The following is a 21,421-nucleotide window of genomic DNA, read 5'->3' as shown; positions in this document are numbered from 1 at the left end:
ATAGAGTCAAAACAGACAAACATGTCGAGCTGTCTAATATGATATATAAGGATAAGTGCATTGATTGCATAATATTGTACAAAATAATGATGATGAAATAAATTCTAATAGATCGGTTGATGAATTGAAAGCTAAAAAAAAATAATAAACTAATAACTATAAGTTTTCATATATAATAATAATATTCTGAATAATTTTACCATGTGCCTTAGAGGTTGGAGAATTAAACTGTATGATATACTGAGATTGGTTGAGGTCACAATATGGCTGCCATTTGAATATGTTACAGGGTAGTTTTAATAGATACTGTGTTAGTCTGTTTGTCCGAGAGTGTCGTGGGTGTACTGTGGAGTGTGGAGAGTGTGAGGGGTGTGAGGGGGGTGGAGAGTGTAGTGGTTGGGAGGAGTGCTGCTCGTACCGAAAGCTTGCTCCAAATCCCCGACTCCATGATTTATTTCCGGTCCATTCTCAACGTTTGAAACTCGACAACTGCAATTAAGTAAAAATACAGAGGTTAAAATTAGGAAACGGGAGGGTTAAAAAGAAGGCTTCTACAGCGGTGGTTGTCATGCAATAGAAATGCTCTATGTTATAGGAAAGGCAGCACTACAAAAGCTACGAGGGACTATCCCCATGCATTATAGTGGTTTTTAAATTCCCACTCCACCCGCTATTGCTATTGCATTGAAGGGTATATTTAGCAGAAAAATGAATCAACTTAATCCAATACACTAGCTAATTATCATGATAATATTTGCAGGAGTTTACTCACTTTTTCGTGCATCCTTTGTGTTTGAGCACGCAGATGACAATGATGATGGTTACTATGACGACAACTACGAGCACCATGACAACAGCGACCAGCACGGCAACAAGATCTCTGAGTGATTCAATGGCTTCGGTAGGCAGTACGCATTGTCCCTCGCCACACGGGTTAATACTGATATCATGGCTAAGCCTAGTTGGACCATTTTCTTCGAAAACTTGAGCCATTTGTCGTGCGGTGGATGAAGATCGAAGACGACCTCGAAATGCTCCTTGTCTAGTGGAAGACTTACATTCTACAGAGACATCTTGGATGGCTAGATCAGAGCATGAGTCAAGCAGGGCGGTGGTGTTGGCACACAGGCTGTCCAGGTAGGCACTCAGGTGCATTGTCAGCAGCTCACTGCTTTCCTGAGGAAGACAAGATAAAAGAGATGTAAACAATGGCTATAAAGGATATATTAATTCTGGTTAAGGTAATGCAGTGTGACTGGATTGGGTTGGCAAGGAAACTACTAAGTGATACTAGTTCAGGATATGGGATGTAACATTTGATCTATGAAGCTGTACACATGTGGCAAGACTGTTATATTCGGTCGTTGGAATTCAAAAACAAAGCGCTTGAGAGGGGAGTTAACATGGGGATTATTCCGACTGACCGACTGACTAGCACCTGCATGCAACAACAATGCCGGGTAAACAGCCCCAGGGTTTTTCATAACTTCTATGAATAATATAATTATACAGAAGCTAAGCTAATACAATCATTTACCTGTATGTGTGAGCATGAATAACTTTCAGGTAGAGTGAAAGTGAACCCAATCTCCACTGGCATACCCGGCGTGGGTCTGGTACTGATGCTGACTTGTCGAGTTTGAATACTTGAACCGAATACGTTTGAAATAGTCACTCTGTACAAGCCAGCGTCCAATAGAATGATGGTATTGATCATGAGATGGCCACTGGGGGTGAGGCTGTACTTGCTGTTGTATTGTATCGGTGTCCAGTTTTCTTCTTCGTCGTCGTTGTTCTGTCTGTCCCATTGGTACCTCAGAGATGAGAGGGCGACTGGTGAAGTGGGGGCCGTGAAGTCCAGTGTTGCACTAGGGCTGCCTTCAGTGAGGGTGATAGCAGGGAGAGTGACAAGGGCCGGGAGTGGGGGAGCTGTGAGGGTGTGAGGGTGTGAGGGTGTGGATACTAAAATTGTAGAAATTGCTAATATTTCAACTAACCACAGAACTTGTATCTAAGACCACCATTGGAAAGGTAATTCTGAGAGCTATTGAATGCATTTGAAATTGAACAATCTGAACACAAATTACGGGCTCTCAAAGATGCTACCAAAACAGCTGAAATTTGGTATAATTATATGACATTGTGGGATATACTGAATTGTACAGGCTTCACGGTAAATAAGCTACTATAATTATTAGTAGGGAATTTCTATTGCCTACGTGTGCACTTAAACATATTAAATCTCCCAGGGTCTTCACCACATACTAATGAATAATTTAATAAAGAAACTCACCATTAATTTCAACAAATATATCCAAAGAATCGAGTCCAAAACTATTCGATGCAGTACACTTGTATTCCCCTCGATTGTAGAACTCTGGTTCCAGTGTCAGCACGGTCCCATTCACAAACTGAGGTTGGTCATGTATGTTAGTAAAGACCCATGCAACAGTAATTGGATTCTCAGTGCTGTTTTCTCCAGAGCGAAGTGGGCAAGTCAATACAAGGGCTTGGTTGTAATTAAATTCTTTATACTGGTTGTCGATGATTTTATTGAGCATTGGAACTCGTTCGTTGGCTGGAATAACTGATACCGTGAATTCCATTTCTTCAAAAGGGTTTGAAATAAAACATTTGTAAGAGCCGGAATCTGCTTGTTGTACGTTTCTTAGTGTAAGAGATTCGGTTGTGGTAACTCCTTGTATACTTGTAACCGAGTCGACTGAATGTGTATTTCTTTTCCAATGAACAAAACAGTTCCCTGAGCAATGGCGGACTTGACAGGGCAAGACGAGGTCTCCTCCTTCATACACAGAGAACGCTGTAACCTGGTTGGCCACAAATGCAGGGATACCTGAATATGAAAGAGAGAATATATATTATTAAAGACTCAAAAAGAGTGATTTGTTTGAAATGGGCTCGTTTCGAGAGCTATCTTAGACTGCCCATGACTTGAATTAGGATTATGCTTTTTCACAACTAACATATGCATTTTGTAGCCCTTTGAAAGGCCTATCTAATGATAGCTAGAACATTATTAGATTACAATACCTATGACGATCTAATTATGACAACAAATATGAGCTGCTACCCAGCCATGCACAGCTATACACAATGGACCCTCACCTGAGACAGACACAGTGTATCGCACAATTACAGCACTTGTATGCCTGCACTCGTAGTCTCCTGCGTCTTCAATCCTAGCATTTCTGACTGTTAGTCGAGAAACAGAGCCAGCCGGTACGATTGTCACTCTGTCCTCTTGTGCTGGATAAGTCCAAGTGACTTGGGTAGCATCAGCTGCTCCGTTCAGTTGACACTCGAGTGTGTATTCTCCTCCTTCTGACGAGTTAACTGCTCGAGAAGTGATCAGAGAGCCTGCAAAGATGCAAAGAGACAACAGTAAACAAAGATCATTATTACTTAACTAGTAGATATCTCTGGTACTTGTCACTATTAGTATTCTACTGAGCATGCAGCTTACTTGTTAGCTCAAGGCATGCAACCAGCATTGCCAATACAATAATTTTATGACTTGACATAGCCATCCTTGGAATTGGAACTTGATGATAAATTGATAAATAAATGTTCTATTGACTCAGTTATTCTTTAATCTTGCGATTAATTTGGTTTGATCAATAAAACTCACCGCTGCCTTTATAGGGCCAGGCCAGGCTAGAACCACCTTGGGGAAGCACCAGCTTCTAAAGATAGCCTTGAGCTAACCAAACTGGTTACATGTACGTACAGTAGCAAAAAGATACAGAGTACACCTAGCCTCGAATCCATGCCGATTGCATTTTAATCGGCGTGGATTCGAGGCTACAGTACCATAAGGGGGCAGGGCTCATAAAACTATTGACGGTTATGAGCCCGCCCCCTTATGGCATAAGGGGGCGGGGCTCGTAGGCTGGTTGTAGGTGGAGGAATTAACTTCGCGGCTAATGATTGTGTCTTTGAATACTATTAGCTAGCTAGCTAGGCTGCAAATATCCATAGCTAGTAGCTACGAGAGTGTGAAATGTCCCTATAAGTACGCTAGCCATTCACCATGCCGAAAATCAAAGTTCCTACAAGCCCACTAAAACGACCCGTTCGGCTACAACGAAAACCACTCGACGTTGTCACATGTACTGCCGTTATAAAAGAAACGGAGGCCGTCAAAGAGAAGAAAAATGGCCTCAAGACGAAAGAAAAGCTTTGTAATATCTCCAGTAAGGAGGTACGTACGTAAGATAATCTCGTTTGGTAGTGAAGGGATTATGAGACTCCACCCCCTTTTTAATTACCCACACACAGAGTGTTGAAGCATTCAGAGGGTTCAGCTTAAAGGCTGTGTTGAAGGAATACTCTGAGTTGGTCTCTACCCTCTGTCTGCCTACTGCTGTACCTCCGGGAAGGAATATTCGACCAAGAAGAGAGGGAAAAACAAACGGTAAGCATCAACAATAATGTGCAACGGCGACACTCCAAATATCCTATATTTTCGCCCATAATATAGCGCTTTAAAGGCGACATTCTAAATAATTATGTGACATTTCGATATTTCGCCCATAGTTATAGCACCGTATAAATTCAATTGTGTTGTTTACATAGTCTTTTTTAGTGTTGCTTTAAATCGAGGTCTTACGGTACTGCGTACATACCCGTATAGCAGGTTATTTTCGTATAGTGGAAATGTTTGTATATTTCGTATCGTAGAGCATCATACAAAAATGAAATTATTCTACCGCAAGACGTTCAACGTCACTATCCTGAGCTGTACAAATATTTAAAACATGAACATTTCCCGCTATACAGTACATAATTATGATAATTTTTTCTGTCCTGTTATTTAGCGCTGATTCTAATCGATGACGACAGTTCAAGTGATGAAAGTTCCTCGAGCAGCAGTAGCAGCAGTACCTCCGTCAGCTCTAGCCCCCCACCCCCTTCACCACAAGAAGACTATATCCCCAAACCTCGTTCAAAGCCCCCCCTAGTATTGTTAACCAAGACTGGTGAAGTACGCAAGAGAGGAGTGCGATGTGGAGAGTGCCCTGCCTGCCTCAGACCCGACGATTGTGCAGCCTGTGATTTCTGTAGAGATAAGCCGAAGTTTGGAGGACCTGGTATAAAGAAACAGGCTTGCATGTGAGCCACCATACTAGGGGGTGGGGTGTGTGGGTGTGTGTGAGTGTGTGTGTGTGTGGGTGGGTGGGTGTGTGGGTGTGTAATAGATGTAGCATGAGACTGAGTGTTGTATACAATACACAGGTACAAGCACGAGGGTGAGTTGCCTGTATATTGCATAAAACAACGAGGATTCTCATGCTATAATATTATGTGTTTAAATAGACAGGCTTACATGTGAGCTACCGTAGTAGACTATAAAATATATTATACCACGTTTGTCAAGGTAACAAGTGTGATAAAAGTCATACAGTCCCTTCTGTGTTATAATCATTACACAGTCACGTAGCCTCGAGGCATGATTTGGTAAGGGGTCACCGTGATATAAAACACATAATAAATAGCGTGAGAATCCTCGTGTTTTATGCGATATCTTACATACAACCCACACATTAATATTACTTACATTGTCCCCTTATTTAGATATCGTAAGTGCCACCACCTGATACGACACGCCCCCCTCAAGTGCAAGCCTAAGAGAGTGTACATTCCTGATGGCTCTCCACCGCCTCCACGCCGTCACAAGACCACATCCACTGAGACACACCCCCTACACGCTAGCCCCATACGCCCACGCAGGTTCGCCAGTGGCTCGGAGCGGACAGCAGCGAAATCAAAGAATCCAGAACCAGAAACTCCGCATCTGAATATCTTTTGGCCCGTAAGTTGGTACATTGTCTATAATAAATTATACCATACATAATAATGAAAGCATCTTTGAACGGCCATAACTTTAGTTCTGTTGGTCCATTAACGTTAATTTTATGATTTTCTGAAAGCTTAGAGAGAGGCCTTTCAGATGATTTGTTAAAATCAAAAGTGTATTTTGGGCTTGTTTTTGACAAAATAGAAATTATGGCCCGTTTCAAAATTGGGATTTGAGCATACCATCTGAACAGGCTCCTTCTAAGCTTTCAGAAAATCGTTGAATTTGGACCATCAGAACTCTAGTTACAGAGCCTAGTTTACAATAAATTTAAGCCTCAAGTTTAACGTTTGGTTTTCAGATGGAAGCTGATATTTCTGGCACTCCAATATATTCAGTCAAGTCTGTTACTTCGCGACCTTCTGTGTGTCTCAAGTGTGGAGGTGCTGGGAAGGTGTGGTCTTGTATGTGTTGTCATGGCAGCTATTTAATGTGTACTTTTTGCAGATGATTCGCTGTCTTGTCTGTTGTCAATCGTTTCATTCGTTTTGTGCCGAGGTCAAAGGTCAAGACGGGTACACCTGCTTGAACTGCATCACATGTCAAGTGTGTGGCCGCGGAAACAATGTAATTGACCCTTGACCCCTACAGTATGCATATATTAATGATATCCCCTACTCTCTCCTCTTTCGTCCCCACTATGCAGTGTGTTGCGTGTGTGGTGTGTGGTGGGCGATATCACGAGCGCTGTGTGAGTAGTGACCACAGGAGCGCTCACAACACTGGTGGTTGGCGTTGTGTCTCATGTACGAAATGTGTTTCTTGCAAAACCACGATTCCTGGATCAGACATCTGGTACGAGGATTTCACTTACTGTAATGGATGTCATTCACTCAAGGTCAAAGGTGAGTACGCACGTAATAGGTGTGGTCAACATGCAAATGGGTGTGGTCTATATACAGGTAACTACTGTCCGCTGTGTGGAGAATGCTACTCAGATTCTGACTATGACTCGAAGGTAGTAATGAATAGTATTCTGTGAAATTAAATGTAGATTGTCGTCAAAACTAAACTGCATTCAATAGCTCTCAGAATTACCTTTCCAATGGCGTGCTTAGATACAAGTTTTGTGGTTAGTTAATTTCTACAAAAGCAAAGGCCAGGCCTTGCGTTATTTTCCAAATTTCAGCCATTTTGGTAGCTACTTTTGAGAGCCCGTAATTTGTGTTCAGATTGTCCAATTTCAAAACTAATCAATAGCTCTCAGAATTACCTTTCCAATGGTGTGTTTAAAATTGAATTAGCGTACACCCCACCCCCTCCACACAGATGGTCCAGTGTGGGCGGTGTGATCACTGGGTACACGCTGCATGTGAGGGTATGAGTGACCAGGACTATGAGATACTCTCAGAGCTACCGGAGGATGATGTTCTCTTCTTGTGTAAACTCTGCTCAACTAATCGCTCCTGGAAACCAGTCGTTGATCAGTTCTTTCAAGAAAGCATTGGGAAAGTAAGTTTTCCGCACTGTCTTCTTTTTTAACAGCTATAATTTTTACCCCCCCCTCTCAGTTGCTGGAGGTGTTTGGGCGTGGGAGGTCAGAGTTCAAACAGTACGCTGACAAAGAGCACTCCAATCTAGTAAGACTTATTAACTATTTAAACTATGAGCTACCCAATATTCCAAGCAAACGTTTTGATTGCCTTTGTTAATTTATTTGTCGACAGATCAACTTTAATGCTGGTATTATGTCGAGGCTCGCCAACCTCCTGTCGTCGTTGAGTGCCTCTAGTCGTAAACAACTGACCAGCGCTCGTAATACGTACGAAGAACTGCTGAGTGAGCTATTTCCATGGTTCAAAGAAGAGGAGGCTAAGCACAACAGTCGTGAGACCACACCCACTAACCACCCCCTGGATTGGTATGTTACTTTAATTATTTTAATAATAACTATTATATTTCTATTTTATCTTTAGGCCTGCGATTTTGTGTCATGACCACTGTTACTGGTCGTCAGGGGCAACCAAAGAGATGCCTATGGATTGTGAGACCACACCCACTGCCACGACCACTACTGACCTGCGACGCTGTGTTCTCTGCACTACACTCGGAGATACTAACAGTGAAGTGAGTGTGTGCGTGTGATGACCCTTTACCATAATAATATTATTTTGAGCACATACACATTTTACTGTGGCGATCTTTACCAAACTTTGCTCTTATTGCTATAATTATTTGGCTATCTTTACCAAATATATACTTATACAATGTTCAAATTCCCCACAACTAGAGTTTTGCACATCATTTGAAAGACCTCTCTCTAAGCTTTCAGAAAATTATAAAATTAACATTATTGGACCATCGGAACTAAAGTTATGGCCGTTCAAAGATGCTCTATTTAACGCTAAAAGTCCCCTTCATTTTTAAAGTACTAGGATCAGCTCTGTACATGTAACTAGTTTTGATGGCAACCATTTTATGATTTTCTGAAAGGTTAGAAGGAGCTCATTCAGATGGTATGCTCAAATCCCAGGCCCAATTGTTTATCCTTCCATCTGTTATGATGTAGGGCCCTGGACGATTGTTGCCGTGCAGTGTGGACGAGTGGATTCATGTCAACTGTGCAGTGTGGTCAGCTGAAGTGTACGAGGAAGTGACTGGTACACTGCGCTGTGTACAGGCCGCCATTACAAGGGGCTGTCGACTGGTGGGTCACACACTTCCCACACACACACACACACACACACTGCTCACGTACTGCACACACTTCACACACACACACACACGCCGCCCACACACACACAGAGGTGTGATTCGTGCCGGGAGGTGGGTGCCACTGTCGGCTGTTGCACAAGTTCCTGCTCTGCAAACTTCCATTTCCAGTGTGCAAGAGACGCCAAGTCAGTACTTTATATTAATGTCTGCTCAAAGATTCCATTTAACGCTACAGTACATGTCATATAGAAAGTACTAGAGTCGGCTCTGTAACTTTAGTTCTGATGGTCCAAATTCAACGATTTTATGATTTTCTGAAAGCTTAGAAGGAGCCCCATTCTTGTCCATAGCAACCCTACTGCCTTGTGATGCCCTATCTGTATCAACTATACATCTCTCTGTTTAGATGTGCCTTTCTCAACAACAAGGAAGTCTACTGTTCCAAGCACAGAGGGGGTGTGGCCTCCAGTGACGTGTTATCAGCGATGGAGTTAGTGGCAGTGGATCATTGCATCTTCATAGACGCTCATCCTGATAGGCCGGGAAGGAAAATGCCACGGAAATTGGAGGCAACAAAGATTGCAGTACAGCTAGGTGAGTTAGAGATAATGTCCTCCAATAATTTGTATACGTATATCCCCCACACCCACACACCCACACACACACACACACACACACACACACACACACACACACACACCCACACACACACACACACACACACACACACACACACACACACACACACACAGGGTCACTGGTTGTGAGTCACATGGGTGGACTGGTGGAGCTGTCGGACACGGCCACCACACTTCTCCCACACAACTACATGTGAGGCCTTGCAATGAGATGTAGTTAAACATCTTTCAACAGCCATAACTTTAGTCACCGTTGATCCAATATCAAAAATTTTATGATTTTCTGAAAGCTTAGAAAGAGACTTTTCAAATGATGTGTTTCAATCCAAACTTTAATCGGGGCCCTAATTTGTCATTTTTCGGCCTTGGACCATGGTATCGCCAAATCGGCAAATACTTTCTCAGATATGAACTTTGATGACACTATTTGAAAGGTCTCTTTCTAAGCTTTCAGAAAATCATAAAATGGTTGACATTGGATACACGAAATTCAAGTTATGGCAGCTGAAAGAATCTCTGAGCCATTGATTTAAATGGAGGAGGGGTTCTAGTCACACACCAGGGATGTGCCCACACTGGTGGGTGGTGGTGGTTGGTACTAACCACCTCTAGACAAAAATAACCACCTCTTAGGAGGCCTACCTAGCCCTATTAAATTTAAAAGAGGCAAATTTGTGCTTGAATTGAGATTAAAATAGCCACCACTGGATACATAAGTGCCATTTTTATTTCACCTCATGTACCCACCCCCTCATTAGTGCCACGTGTGAGTTCTGGAGTGTGGACGCCCCCTCCACCCCCACACATTACACACTCACCGTCAGCGCTGCCCAACCAGACGACTGGATCACTCTCCTTGAAACCACACCCTCATCTGATCAGACCATACCCACTGACGAACACGGCACACTTAATGTAGAGGTGGGGGGTCTGTCCAAGTCCATATGGGATGACCTTTTCCCATCCCCCACAAAGAAGGTTAAAGTTCAAAAGGTTGTCGAATCAGCTGCTCTGAAACCACTCAACGGCGATATCAAATTAGACCTGGCAACGGCTACCATGGTAACGAATGGTATGACCTTTGTACCCATGTTAAGGGACTCGCAATTAATACTCTACCCGGCTCCGTACTTGAATGGCCTATCTCCAAATAAAGATCACCATGCCACACCCCTTTATCCAAACCCGAGAGCTATTGAAGATTTCAAAATTCCGAAACGGAGAATCGACGACAACCTTATCACTATGGCAACCAATAGAATGACCGCTACAAGTTTACAGGTATCCAGCGAAGATGCTGTAGCTCATTCTGTGACATTACGGAGATTGAAGGCTGGTCTCCAAGGCAACCCGCTCAGTTTGACCTTTAAAGTGACCTCCAGTGATGGCCACTCTTGGACAAACAGCAAGCTAGAAGGTGTGTGTAGCAAAAACCAAAGACTTGCATTTTTGATCTAGAAGTCAGCCGTTTTGGTAGCAATCTTTGAGAGCCTGTAATTTGTGTTCAGATTTTCCAATTTCAAAACTAATTGATGCATTCAATAGCTCTCAGAATTACCTTTCCAATGATGTGCTTAGATACAAGTTCTGTGATTAGTTGAAATCCAGAAATGTTAAGGCAAGGACTATTTATAGCCTTGTGTTTTTCCCAATTCAATTCCTCACACACACACACACCCACCCACACACACACACACACACACACACACAGATGTGTGGACGAGCGTTCTATCAGAGCTTCAAGAACAGCGTGCCAAGTTGGACCTCCCCTACCTCTCCTACCCTCCCTGTAATGTGTATCGGCAGTTTGGACTGGACCACCCCCTGGTAGTGCAGCTACTGGAGCAACTCCCTGACGCACCTCGGTGCTCTGAATATCAGTTCAGATACCACACACCGTCCCATTCCAAACACTGGAGGTCACTGGTGAGAGTGTGTGGGTGTGTAGGTGGGTGGGTGTGTGGGTGTGTGTGGGTGGGTAGGTGGGTGGGTGGGTAGGTGTGTGTGTGGGTGTTCAGCTTCTACTGGAAAATATTAAGTATGTCAAATTAAGTGGTTTATTATTATCTTGCAGAGAACATTGGATAACCCCACCGGCTGTGCAAGGTCCGAACCCTACAATGGGTGAGTGAAGCACACACACACACACACCTTGCCTCCCCCCACACACACACACACACACGCACACCTTGCCTCCCCCCCCCACACACACACACACACACACCTTGCCTCCCCCCCACACACACTCACACACACTCTCAACCCCCCCACACACACACACACACACACCATCACAGGATACGCTCCCCACGAGACATGTTCAGTTTCCTAACCTCGGACCATCGTCCAGGACCACCCCCTCTTGACCATAATACCCTAGAGATCGTCATGGCAACATCGGAGAATGCAAGCATCGCCAAGTAAGTTGCTATAGTAACAATACTCGTCAATAATATATACCGCCAAGTATTGAACAAAGCATCAGACGTACCGTATTACTAGAATGTTTTGCGAGCATCAAACATATGTGAACTTTGCGAGGGTTGATCAATTCTCAACAATAAAATCGTAAAACCTAAACTAGTACTGGTAATGACACACAATCCTTGCCAGAACGAAATAGTTCGATCGCAAAAGGTCAAATTTTCTGCTGAGACAAGGTTTTCACCAGCAAAATATCCTAGTAACATATTGTCGATCATTATTGATCATGCGTTTCAGATAGGAAGTCACGTTACTTTCTGAATAATTTCTGGGTGCACGTTTGATACTCTCTCCTTTATTATGAACTGTTGATACTGCCCACCCCCCTTAGACTTCAATCGACCTCTGACCTCCCTGCGGCCATGAGATATCGTAGTCTACAGAAGACGTATAAACAGCACGTGGACGTGTTTGGGTCTGGTATACATGGCCTAGGGCTATTCTGTATCAAGGACATTGACCCGGGTGACATGGTTATCGAGTATACTGGCACGGTTATTAGATCAGTGCTCACTGATAAGAGGGAGAAGATCTACGATAGCAAGGTGAGTGTGGGGTGTGTGGGAGTGTGTGGGGGTGGGTAGGGGTGGGGGTGGTCCATGTCATGTGATAGGCTTAGATTCTCTTACAATGTACAATCCTAAAAAATGTTAAAGCAAAAAGCAGAAATGCTACTCTAGTTGACCTGCAGTGTACAGAGCATTATTACAGTGTAATAGTACAGAGCCTATAGGGTGGTCCCATACGTGCTGTCCTATTTAACCGTTTTCTAATGTCATGTGACTTTCCAGGGTATCGGCTGCTACATGTTTCGTATCGACAGTGATGACGTGGTGGATGCCACAATGTCTGGTAACCAAGCACGATTCATCAACCACTCCTGCGAGCCCAACTGTTACTCCAAAGTCATCACTTGTGATGGAAATAAGAAGATCATGATATTCGCTCTCAGAAAGTAAGCTCTTGACTATTCATTGTGTACCAATATTACCGTATAGCTGGTTATTTTCGAGGCACAAAATTTTTGAGGCTTTCGAGGATTGACCCAGACACGAAAATTTAGTGCTTCGAAAATTGGTATTACTGTTGTATACCTTAGAATGTTTTGTGAGCATCAAATATAATTATGTGAACTTTGTACTTGTACACTTTGTCAAGTTAACAAGTGTAATAAAAGTCATACAGTCCCTTCCGTGTTCTTTTTATTACACAGTTGCATAGCCTCGAGGTATGATTTGGTAAGGGGTCGTCGTGATATAAAACACATAATAAATAGCATGAGAATTCTCGTGTTTTATGCAATATACAGGCAACTCACCCTCGTGCCTGTGTCTGTGTATTGCATGCAACACTCGGTCTCATGCTATATCTGTTACCTATCTGTCATGTATTGACCCTGCCCCCCCTCCCTGCTCAGGATAGTGCCGGGGGAGGAGCTCACGTACGACTACAAGTTCCCTCTAGAAGAAGCCAAGATACCATGCAACTGTGGGACTAGAAGATGCCGCAAAACCATGAACTAAAACTCTCTGTACATAATTATACTAACACTTCACTGTAACTAAATATATATAACCTTGTTTCTTATTATCTCATCACTCACACTCAACATTTATATTCTGTTCATTTCTGTAATATAATTGACATTCTAAAAGTATAATTGTTTGATCCAATATCTAATTTTCATGACACATTATTAAACACATTGAAGAATGTTTACGAGGGTTGATCAATTTCACAAAAATAAGGATCGTATATATGTATACTGTACATAAAACCTAATCTAGTACCGGTAATGTTACACATTCCATTGCCAGAACGCAATAGTTAGATCGCAAAGGGTCAATGATTTGGCTCATTTGCAAACGATTTTTTATTCGCAAATACTAGTAATAATTATGTTACAATAATAATTATTATAATTATTATTAAAACCATGACAACACAAATGGCAGTGGAAAATTGTTCAACTTCATGTTAATTTGAATTACAATTTTTTCTTCATCTTTTTCTTTATCTTTTTCTTTATCTTTATCTTTCCTTTACTCTTGCGTTTGAATCTCTTTGGCTGTGGCAGACCACACCCACTATCAGGGGGAGGGCACTCATCAGACGAGAACCTGTATACGAAACATTACCACAAAAGACATCGCTAATTTAAACATTGTTTGATAGGGTCTTTCAAAAAGCTATAAAATGCATTCTCAACTTATTCACATCAAAGATACTGTTTAGCGGGTAATTTCGTACGAACTACCCAATTAAATATTTCGTATTCTAAATATCCATACAGCTCAGGATAGTGACGTAGAACCTACTGCAATAGAATAATTTATTTTCGGATTAATGCTTACGAAAATATAAAAATGTCCACCATACGAAAATAACCCGCTATACAGTATTTAAAATAGATCATTCCTTTAATTAGATTCAACGTCGAAAATTATTTTGATGCCCACCTCTTGCAGTGCGTGTAGAGTAGTTTCCTGTTTCTCCCTAAAGTATCGCGATTGATCGCCATAGCTCTCAGAGCATCAGACACTGCCTCGGGGGTTAACTGGGGTACGAGGCTAGAAGTCATAGGGGTCAAGGGGGGTGGGCATAGCGGGGCTTACCTGTAGCTGGTCGAGTGTGGATGTGTCCAGTACATCAAGCACACTCCTCACAATACAGCCGGAAACAGTTGTACTGAGTGGGCGGAAATATAAACGGTAAAATTAAAAATAATACCAAGGGCGTATAAAAGAAGAGAGGGCATGCAACTCCTATATGAGCAGAGTTCAAACGTGGGCGGATGAATGTGCATGACTGTGCATGAAATGAAATTTCTATTTTTAGCACTTCATGCAAATGCACACATTCCTCCGCCCACGTTTGAACTCTGCTAGCTACGTGTACTGATAGTGGAGTTGCTTGCCCTCTCTTCTTTTATACGCCCTTGATAACACCAACATTATTTAGTGAAATAATACGTAACTACACGCTTACTCTCTGGTGTTGGCCAGCAGTGCCAGTGGAGGGTTCAAAAGGTCAACTCCTCCCTCCACAGGAGAACACATCAACAGCTCCGACACGTACACTTCCAACACATGTAGCTGAACACCTAGCGTCGTCTATATAAGGTATCACATGACTAAGGTCAATATCACATGACAGATAATTTTTGTGAATGGTGAAAATGTTCGTATTGTACAGAAAATTTAAACTGCAAAAATCTGTACCGCAATAGAGGTTCTACGTCACTATCCTGAGCTGTACACATAATTAGAATACAAAATATTAAACTCACACAAAAATTTGCACCAATGAAAATTACTCGCTGTACGGTATCATGCATACGTTTTTAGTACCTTGCCGAGGTCATGGTTGAGCGGTCCATCCTTGATTATAGATATGAACTCTTGTACTACTCTATATATTGGGGGGGGGGGGTAGTGTCAACCATATGAACTTTAACCTCTACGAACTAACTCTTCATCCCACTGACTGTTCTGAAGTAACTTGAAACTCTGTCCCAGCATTTTCCTCAATAGCTGTTGTAAATGAAATTATTTGTTAATAGTCTACTAGTGCTATAGTAGTGGTGTGGTGTGTGTGGAGTGGGCGTGTGTGGTGTGGTGTGGTGTGGGTGTGGAGTGTGTGTGGTGTGGTGTGGTGTGTGTGTGTGGAGTGTGTGGTGTGGTGTGTGTGTGGAGTGGACATGGGCGTGTGTGTGTGGTGGTCTCACTAGATAGAACTTGTCGAGTCTCAATCTGTCGATGCTGTGCCACTCCCGAGCGATCGTTGTAAAGAATGTTCTCAAATACTGCAATGCTAGAGAGAGGGAGGGACATATCAATAGCTATTCCATGTGGTAAACTAGAAGGCCTAGGAGGTGGTTAGTACCAACCACCACCACCGACCAGTGTGGGCACATCCCTGATCAGAAGAGGTTACGACACGAGTACCTCGATTAGGCTTGGTCATGTGCAAAATTCAACAGTAAAGTCATTGTTGCATGTGACTCAATTTCAGCCTAATCAAGGTACTCGTGTCGGACCTCCTCTGATCCGTGTGTGTGTGTGTGTACAACCTCTTACCAGCGTCAGGTCTTCTCATCATTACCAGTAGTCCAGCAAGACTGTCCACCAACTCCTCCTGTATAACACAGGCAGTCATAATTATAGTATTATTATCGATGCACAAGGAAGTTTGTTAATGTGACGGTACTGTAAAATACGATGTTCCAAGAGCCACTAAAATTAATGATGTTACTGATAGTAAAATTAATGGATGCTTATATTAGTCCTACAACAAGAACGGCCCTCCCTTAGCAACAAGAATTACCCTCCCCTTAGCAACAGGAACGACCCTCCCTAGCAACCCTCACCTGTACAAGAGGCTTGTCCGAGTGCCACATACACGTGTACAGTCCCTTCCATAACTTGAGAAACTCTAACTCGGTAAAACCTGTAATAAATGTATAAATGTATCTAAGCACGCCATTGGAAAGGTAATTCTGAGAGCTATCCATTAGTTTTGAAATTGGACAATCGGAACACAAATTACAGGCTCTTGAGATAGCTACAAAAACGCAATATACAGCCGGCAACAAGTCCTTCCCCTCCACACACACATAATTATATAAAACCTACAATCAATATAAAAAACATACTCTATAAAACAGCAACAAGCCCCTCCCCCCTCACACACATAAACAGATTTTAGCTACTACAGGTTAATTCACGCACCGTCTTCAATAGAGGATCGCGCAACGACCCACTGTGTGAGTCTCTTGAGTGTTCTGCTCCTAGTCCTTGTGTCGTTGCTAGCGAGAGATCGCGCAAAACGTTCTTCAAGCTTTGAGTTGGTTTCCATCTCTCTGCCACGTGGGGTGGAGGCACTAATGAAAGAAAGAAAGAGTTTGAGCAGACACGCCCCCTCTGAGTGGAGGCACTAATGAAAGAAAGAAGGAGGTTTGAGCAGACACGCCCCCCTCTCCACATGTTGCATTGGTTGTGTAAGGTATGTTGCTGTTTTCTCCCTTTAATATGTGTGCATATGATAATGCATACACTTGTCTCAGGTTGTTCTCAAGCCTCGACTGACCCTCTGGATGACCTCTGTGACCTCTGTGACCTCTGTACCCGAGCAGCAGCGGCAAGACAAGGTCATAATTATGACACCCTTTCCCTATAAATATTGCTTTTTATATATATCTGTAGCTCTAATAATGACCTTTCCAATGATACGCTTAGATACAAGTTCTGTTGATTTATAGTCAAAATCTAGCCGATGAAAGCAAATCCCTTTTCCAAGTTTCAGCCGTTTTGGTAGCTACTTTGAGAGTCCATAATTTGTGTTCAAATGAATTGTCCACCTGTGTAGGCTGGGAGGATGTCAGCTGGCAAACCATCTCTCACCTTTGTCACTGGCAATGTCAAAAAACTAGAAGAGGTGATATAATATTTAATATTGGTAGTGCTTTTTTGTTTTTTAGCTATAAATTATAGTTAACATAATAATATTATTTGCAGGTAAAGGCAATCATTGGAGAAGATTTTCCGTGGACACTCGTCAGCAAGGATGTGGACTGTGAGTGTGTGGGCGTGTGGACTGTGAGTGTGTGGGCGTATGCATGTGATATGTGATAGTGTGTGTGCAGGATGTGGACTGTGTGTGTGTGTGCAGGATGTAGATTGTGAGTGTGTGTGTGGGCGTGTGTGTGATATGTGATGGTGTGTGCAGTGCCGGAGTTACAGGGAGAGCCGGAGGATATAGCCAGAGAGAAGTGCAAGCTGGCAGCTATCAATGTACGTAAGAGCTATATCCCATTAATAGAACCAAAATAATAAATAATATCGATCTTATTAGATCCAGGGCCCTGTGATAACAGAGGACAGTTCACTATGCTATACCGCACTGGAGGGATTGCCCGGACCTTACATGTGAGTGGTCATGTGATCTGGCACGCAATTCTAATATTGTACAATAAATTGAAGTGTGACTTCGTATGTTTATTCGTTACAGCAAATGGTTTCTGACAAAGCTTGGTCACAAAGGTGCGTAATGACTGTATTCTAGCAAGCATTAGCTAGGCCCTGATAAATTATATTATGCTCGGAATAATTTTAGCATAATAGGTCTCTGAAGAATAATTGGGAAATTGGTAAAGATCATTACATTAAGTTTTGCATAAAGTTTTGCATAACGACGTGAAAAAAGCATAATTTATCAGGGCCTGCAGTAATTGTTACACAAGCACCTGTGCCAATTTTTCTTTTCTTTTCTTACAATAGTATTCCCCCCCCCCCCCTCAGGGCTAAACAATCTGTTGGCTGCCTACACGGACAAGTCAGCCTGTGCTCAGTGCATCTTTGCATTCAGCCCTGGTCCGGGAGATGATGTCATCTTGTTCACTGGTAGAACACAGGTGACTAGATGTTACCGTATTGTTCGAATTTGTTGTATACAAATTCGAATTTGTTTGTCATGTTAGATTAGCAAATGATTAGTACAGGTACTAATCATTTGTTAATCTAACATGCCCTTGTATTGTACATTTACCTGCTAATTAGTTGCTAAATGCACAGCCATGATCATACTAATTCTACCACCACCACAGAGATCTATTGTAGAGCATCATACGAAATTTACGAAATTATTCTACCGCAATAGGTTCAACGTCACTATCCTGACCTGTATACCGATATATAATATTTAATTGAGCAGTTCATACGAAAATTTGCACCAGCGAAAAATAACCTGCTATATATACGGCACCACGGTGGCCATAATCATACTACAGTGTACACCACAGATATTTTGGTTGTTTTGATAATTTAGTTTGCTAGTTATTCTTTCAATATCTAATAGTTGATATAACATGTTTATTCTTTCTCACGTCCTCAGGGCGTCATCGTACCAGCGAGGGGGCCGTGTGATTTCGGATGGGACCCGATCTTCCAGCCAGACGGATTCGACAAGACTTATGCCGAGTTGGAGGCAGCCATCAAAAACACCATCTCCCATAGATACAAAGCAGTGACGGCACTAAAAGAACATTTTATGGAACCACTGGCTAAAAGATTGAAAACTGACGTGCCATAAAATCATTCATTTTGTATTTTGTATATACATCTAATTATTATACAAAAAATATTTTGATTTGCCAATAATTTCGTTCAAAAAGATGCTTCTATCTATTATTATGTCCTGTACCAGTTTAAGGCTTGCTTGCACAGCTCTTGCACTTGTGTATTGATGTGCTTCTCCAACTGTGGATGTGGTGTGATGTGACAGGAAATATATATGTATAAGGACATGAATGAGACATAAGTGGGGAAAGCAGGCCAGGTTCTATCCAGTGGGGCTGGGGGGAGCTTCCCCTCTAGTTCTGCTAATGGTTTCCCGTGGGGAAAGATCCCGGCCAGAACAACTCTTAATCAATTCGTATTCTCCCCCAAAACAATTAATCCTAGATAGAACCCTGGGAGAGAACGGGAGAGTTGAGTTTGACCTTCATAAAGTTGTCATAACTTTGTCATAATACCGTTGGATTCCTTGTTAAAAAGTGCTTCTATCTATAATTATGCTGTAGAGCTGGTAAGCTCCAAACCAGCTAAAAGTTAGCATTTTCCATGTAGAAGTCCCAGGCATACTTGTCCACCACATAAATGAAGCCATAATCGACCACATAACTTCCGGGTCAAACTCAACACAAATAGACTTTAGTGACATGCATGAGAAATAACTCACTCACCTCTCTTAGACACTTGTCAATGGTGAGGTCTTTGAAGCTCCCTGGTTGAATCTGACAGCCCAACGCCAACACCATCTTCTTAAATGCTCCGCGGAACTATAATACGGAGATACATTACTAGGGGGGGGGCGAGAAAATAGGTGTGGTTTACCTCATCAACCGTGACTTGGCCGTCACCGTTCAGGTCAAACTGATGTCGCAGTTCCTGCCATTTTTGGAAGTGGGTAGTTGCATAAGTTCCGTCGAGGGAAAAGTCCAAAATGTCGAGTTTTCCATCACTGTTTCGATCGATCAACTTGAGGGGAGAGGATGAATAGGTCACATGTACACACACACACACACACACGTGCTATAGAGCGCCTTACCTTGAATAGATCAGTAATCATCGCGAGGCTGTCCTCTGACAAGTGTACTCCATCCACAAACGCGTCCTCCTCATCACCGTGAAAGCGCTGCATACGTAAGGCAACGCGTCAAGTCTTGCTCTCTATATATATAGTTGGCTAAAGGCTTACCTTTATAGTGCTGTCTCTTCTTGTCAGTGCGTCCGGATGAGGGCGTTTAGCTGCCATTGTTGTTGGTGAGCCAGACAATCTTTTAGACTTTGACTCTGCACATGTCTAGAAGGGGGTGGGGCTCGTATGCGCATGCGCAGTTTAGTTTCAGCTCTACCCATATCCCAATGCTAACACGTTTGGCAGCAATAAAAACATTTCACAACGAAGAAAAACAATGAAAAAAGTAAAAGGGTAAAAAATGTTCTCTGTTGCTATCAAAAAAGTAATTGAGTTGGTTTTATAATAATTATTACGTGTAAAGCTTTATAGAATGCTCATCTTATACAAATACGTGGTGTTTAGTGGCTGTGCTCATGAGTACACATGTGACTCTGCTTCATCTTCAACTGATTCTTCTGACAGATAGCGTGCATCATAGCTGTATGTGTGTGTGTGGAGTGTGAGGTGTGTGTGTGTGTGTGTGTGTGTGTGTGTGTGACGTGTGTGCATAGAGTCTTAAGTAGAGCTAAGTTTATATCTTACCCATGAGCTAGAGCTCCAAACTTTCGTTCTGTACAAAAAGAACACAATTTTTACAAGTAACTCATGACTGTAACAGCCGGTATATCATGCGATTTTAATCATAATTTTATTCATGGAACACTAGAGCTACAATAGTATTAAATGTGTGCAAGTAAACAAAAAATTTGTAGACACAACATTGCACTGCGGCATGCTTACCTCTTTTCTCAGGACGGTAGCTTTTATACAATGTCTCTTTACAACACAGGCAGAATATCAACAAGAGAACGAGCACTAGGCAACAGGATACAACTATGAGCATGTCTCTTCTTGTCAGTGCGTCCGGATGAGGGCGTTTAGTAGCTGCCATTATTGTTGGTGAGCCAGACAATCTTTGTCTAAAAGGGGTGGGGCTCGTATGCGCATGCGCAGACCCTGGTGGAACGTATCCTTAATCGCCCGACCAATCTGGACACCTACAGGGATTTGAGGTGTTCTTGCAACTGTAATGTCAAGAGCGGGAGTACCTGTCACGTGAACCTTGGTAACAAGATTGAATTTTGGCTCATTCCAAACCAATTTTTCTCCAATAGAGCCTATTCATTTTTGTTAAACTGGGAAAACATCGACTTACATCAGAAAGCTAAGATCCTTTGGTAAATATAAAGGCTTTGCACCACAGCAGGTTGTCAGCTGAAGCTATCCTTGAGATTCTAATCGTTTTGTGAGCTACTACTTGCCCCAGCCTGCCCGTAAGCTGTTGAAAGTGTATCACTAGTCTTAGTAAAATCTCTCTTAGGCTAGCTCCAGCTGGATACACAGTTTGTGTGACAGACTAATAGTAGTAGCTCACGATTGGGCTCAAGGATAGCTTTAGCTGTGGTGCAAAGGCTTGCAGATAATTATATGCAGAGCAAAGCCTCCTGTATAGGTCGATTTTTTCCCAAAATAAACAGGCCTAAAGGCTTTATTGGAGAAAAATTGGTTTGAAATGAACCATAATTAC

General features: G+C 42.5%; 4 protein-coding genes across 4 annotated transcripts; 2 read left to right on the top strand and 2 right to left on the bottom strand.

Annotated features, from left to right (window-relative positions):
* Nucleotides 1-27: 27 nt before the first annotated feature.
* LOC135343819 (hemicentin-2-like) lies at nucleotides 28-3,765 on the bottom strand. The gene is made up of 6 exons (XM_064540837.1): nucleotides 3,485-3,765; nucleotides 3,127-3,378; nucleotides 2,294-2,854; nucleotides 1,538-1,929; nucleotides 773-1,176; nucleotides 28-489 (listed from the first exon to the last, which is right to left on the bottom strand). Exons 1-6 carry the CDS (start codon nucleotides 3,546-3,548, stop codon nucleotides 312-314), a joined length of 1,851 nt encoding a protein of 616 aa, XP_064396907.1. The 5' UTR covers nucleotides 3,549-3,765; the 3' UTR covers nucleotides 28-311.
* Nucleotides 3,766-3,905: 140 nt separating this feature from the next.
* Nucleotides 3,906-13,360, top strand: LOC135343476 (histone-lysine N-methyltransferase 2B-like). Its single transcript, XM_064540434.1, has 23 exons — nucleotides 3,906-4,222; nucleotides 4,300-4,435; nucleotides 4,839-5,133; nucleotides 5,596-5,833; nucleotides 6,180-6,272; nucleotides 6,326-6,445; nucleotides 6,525-6,723; nucleotides 6,781-6,836; nucleotides 7,148-7,330; nucleotides 7,390-7,458; nucleotides 7,546-7,739; nucleotides 7,795-7,945; nucleotides 8,388-8,525; nucleotides 8,624-8,718; nucleotides 8,940-9,127; nucleotides 9,286-9,364; nucleotides 9,930-10,588; nucleotides 10,883-11,097; nucleotides 11,246-11,295; nucleotides 11,469-11,591; nucleotides 11,987-12,200; nucleotides 12,447-12,610; nucleotides 13,073-13,360. Exons 1-23 carry the CDS (start codon nucleotides 4,052-4,054, stop codon nucleotides 13,176-13,178), a joined length of 3,936 nt encoding a protein of 1,311 aa, XP_064396504.1. The 5' UTR covers nucleotides 3,906-4,051; the 3' UTR covers nucleotides 13,179-13,360.
* Nucleotides 13,361-13,510: 150 nt separating this feature from the next.
* Nucleotides 13,511-16,520, bottom strand: LOC135343607 (uncharacterized). The gene is made up of 10 exons (XM_064540579.1): nucleotides 16,386-16,520; nucleotides 16,025-16,104; nucleotides 15,735-15,792; nucleotides 15,383-15,468; nucleotides 15,127-15,188; nucleotides 15,006-15,066; nucleotides 14,644-14,768; nucleotides 14,271-14,343; nucleotides 14,115-14,212; nucleotides 13,511-13,775 (listed from the first exon to the last, which is right to left on the bottom strand). The coding sequence occupies exons 1-10, from the start codon at nucleotides 16,510-16,512 to the stop codon at nucleotides 13,643-13,645; spliced, it is 903 nt and encodes a 300-aa protein (XP_064396649.1). The 5' UTR covers nucleotides 16,513-16,520; the 3' UTR covers nucleotides 13,511-13,642.
* Nucleotides 16,521-16,542: 22 nt separating this feature from the next.
* On the top strand, nucleotides 16,543-18,825 carry LOC135343617 (uncharacterized). Its single transcript, XM_064540591.1, has 9 exons — nucleotides 16,543-16,659; nucleotides 16,721-16,804; nucleotides 17,023-17,091; nucleotides 17,172-17,229; nucleotides 17,383-17,447; nucleotides 17,509-17,582; nucleotides 17,665-17,696; nucleotides 17,955-18,067; nucleotides 18,547-18,825. Exons 1-9 carry the CDS (start codon nucleotides 16,594-16,596, stop codon nucleotides 18,742-18,744), a joined length of 759 nt encoding a protein of 252 aa, XP_064396661.1. The 5' UTR covers nucleotides 16,543-16,593; the 3' UTR covers nucleotides 18,745-18,825.
* Nucleotides 18,826-21,421: the final 2,596 nt, after the last annotated feature.

This window comes from Halichondria panicea, chromosome 1, assembly GCF_963675165.1.
Source record: "Halichondria panicea chromosome 1, odHalPani1.1, whole genome shotgun sequence".
Classification (NCBI taxonomy): Eukaryota; Metazoa; Porifera; class Demospongiae; order Suberitida; family Halichondriidae; genus Halichondria; species Halichondria panicea.
The sequence above is the reverse complement of the archived record's forward strand: the minus strand, read 5'-3'. Positions and strand labels throughout refer to the sequence as shown.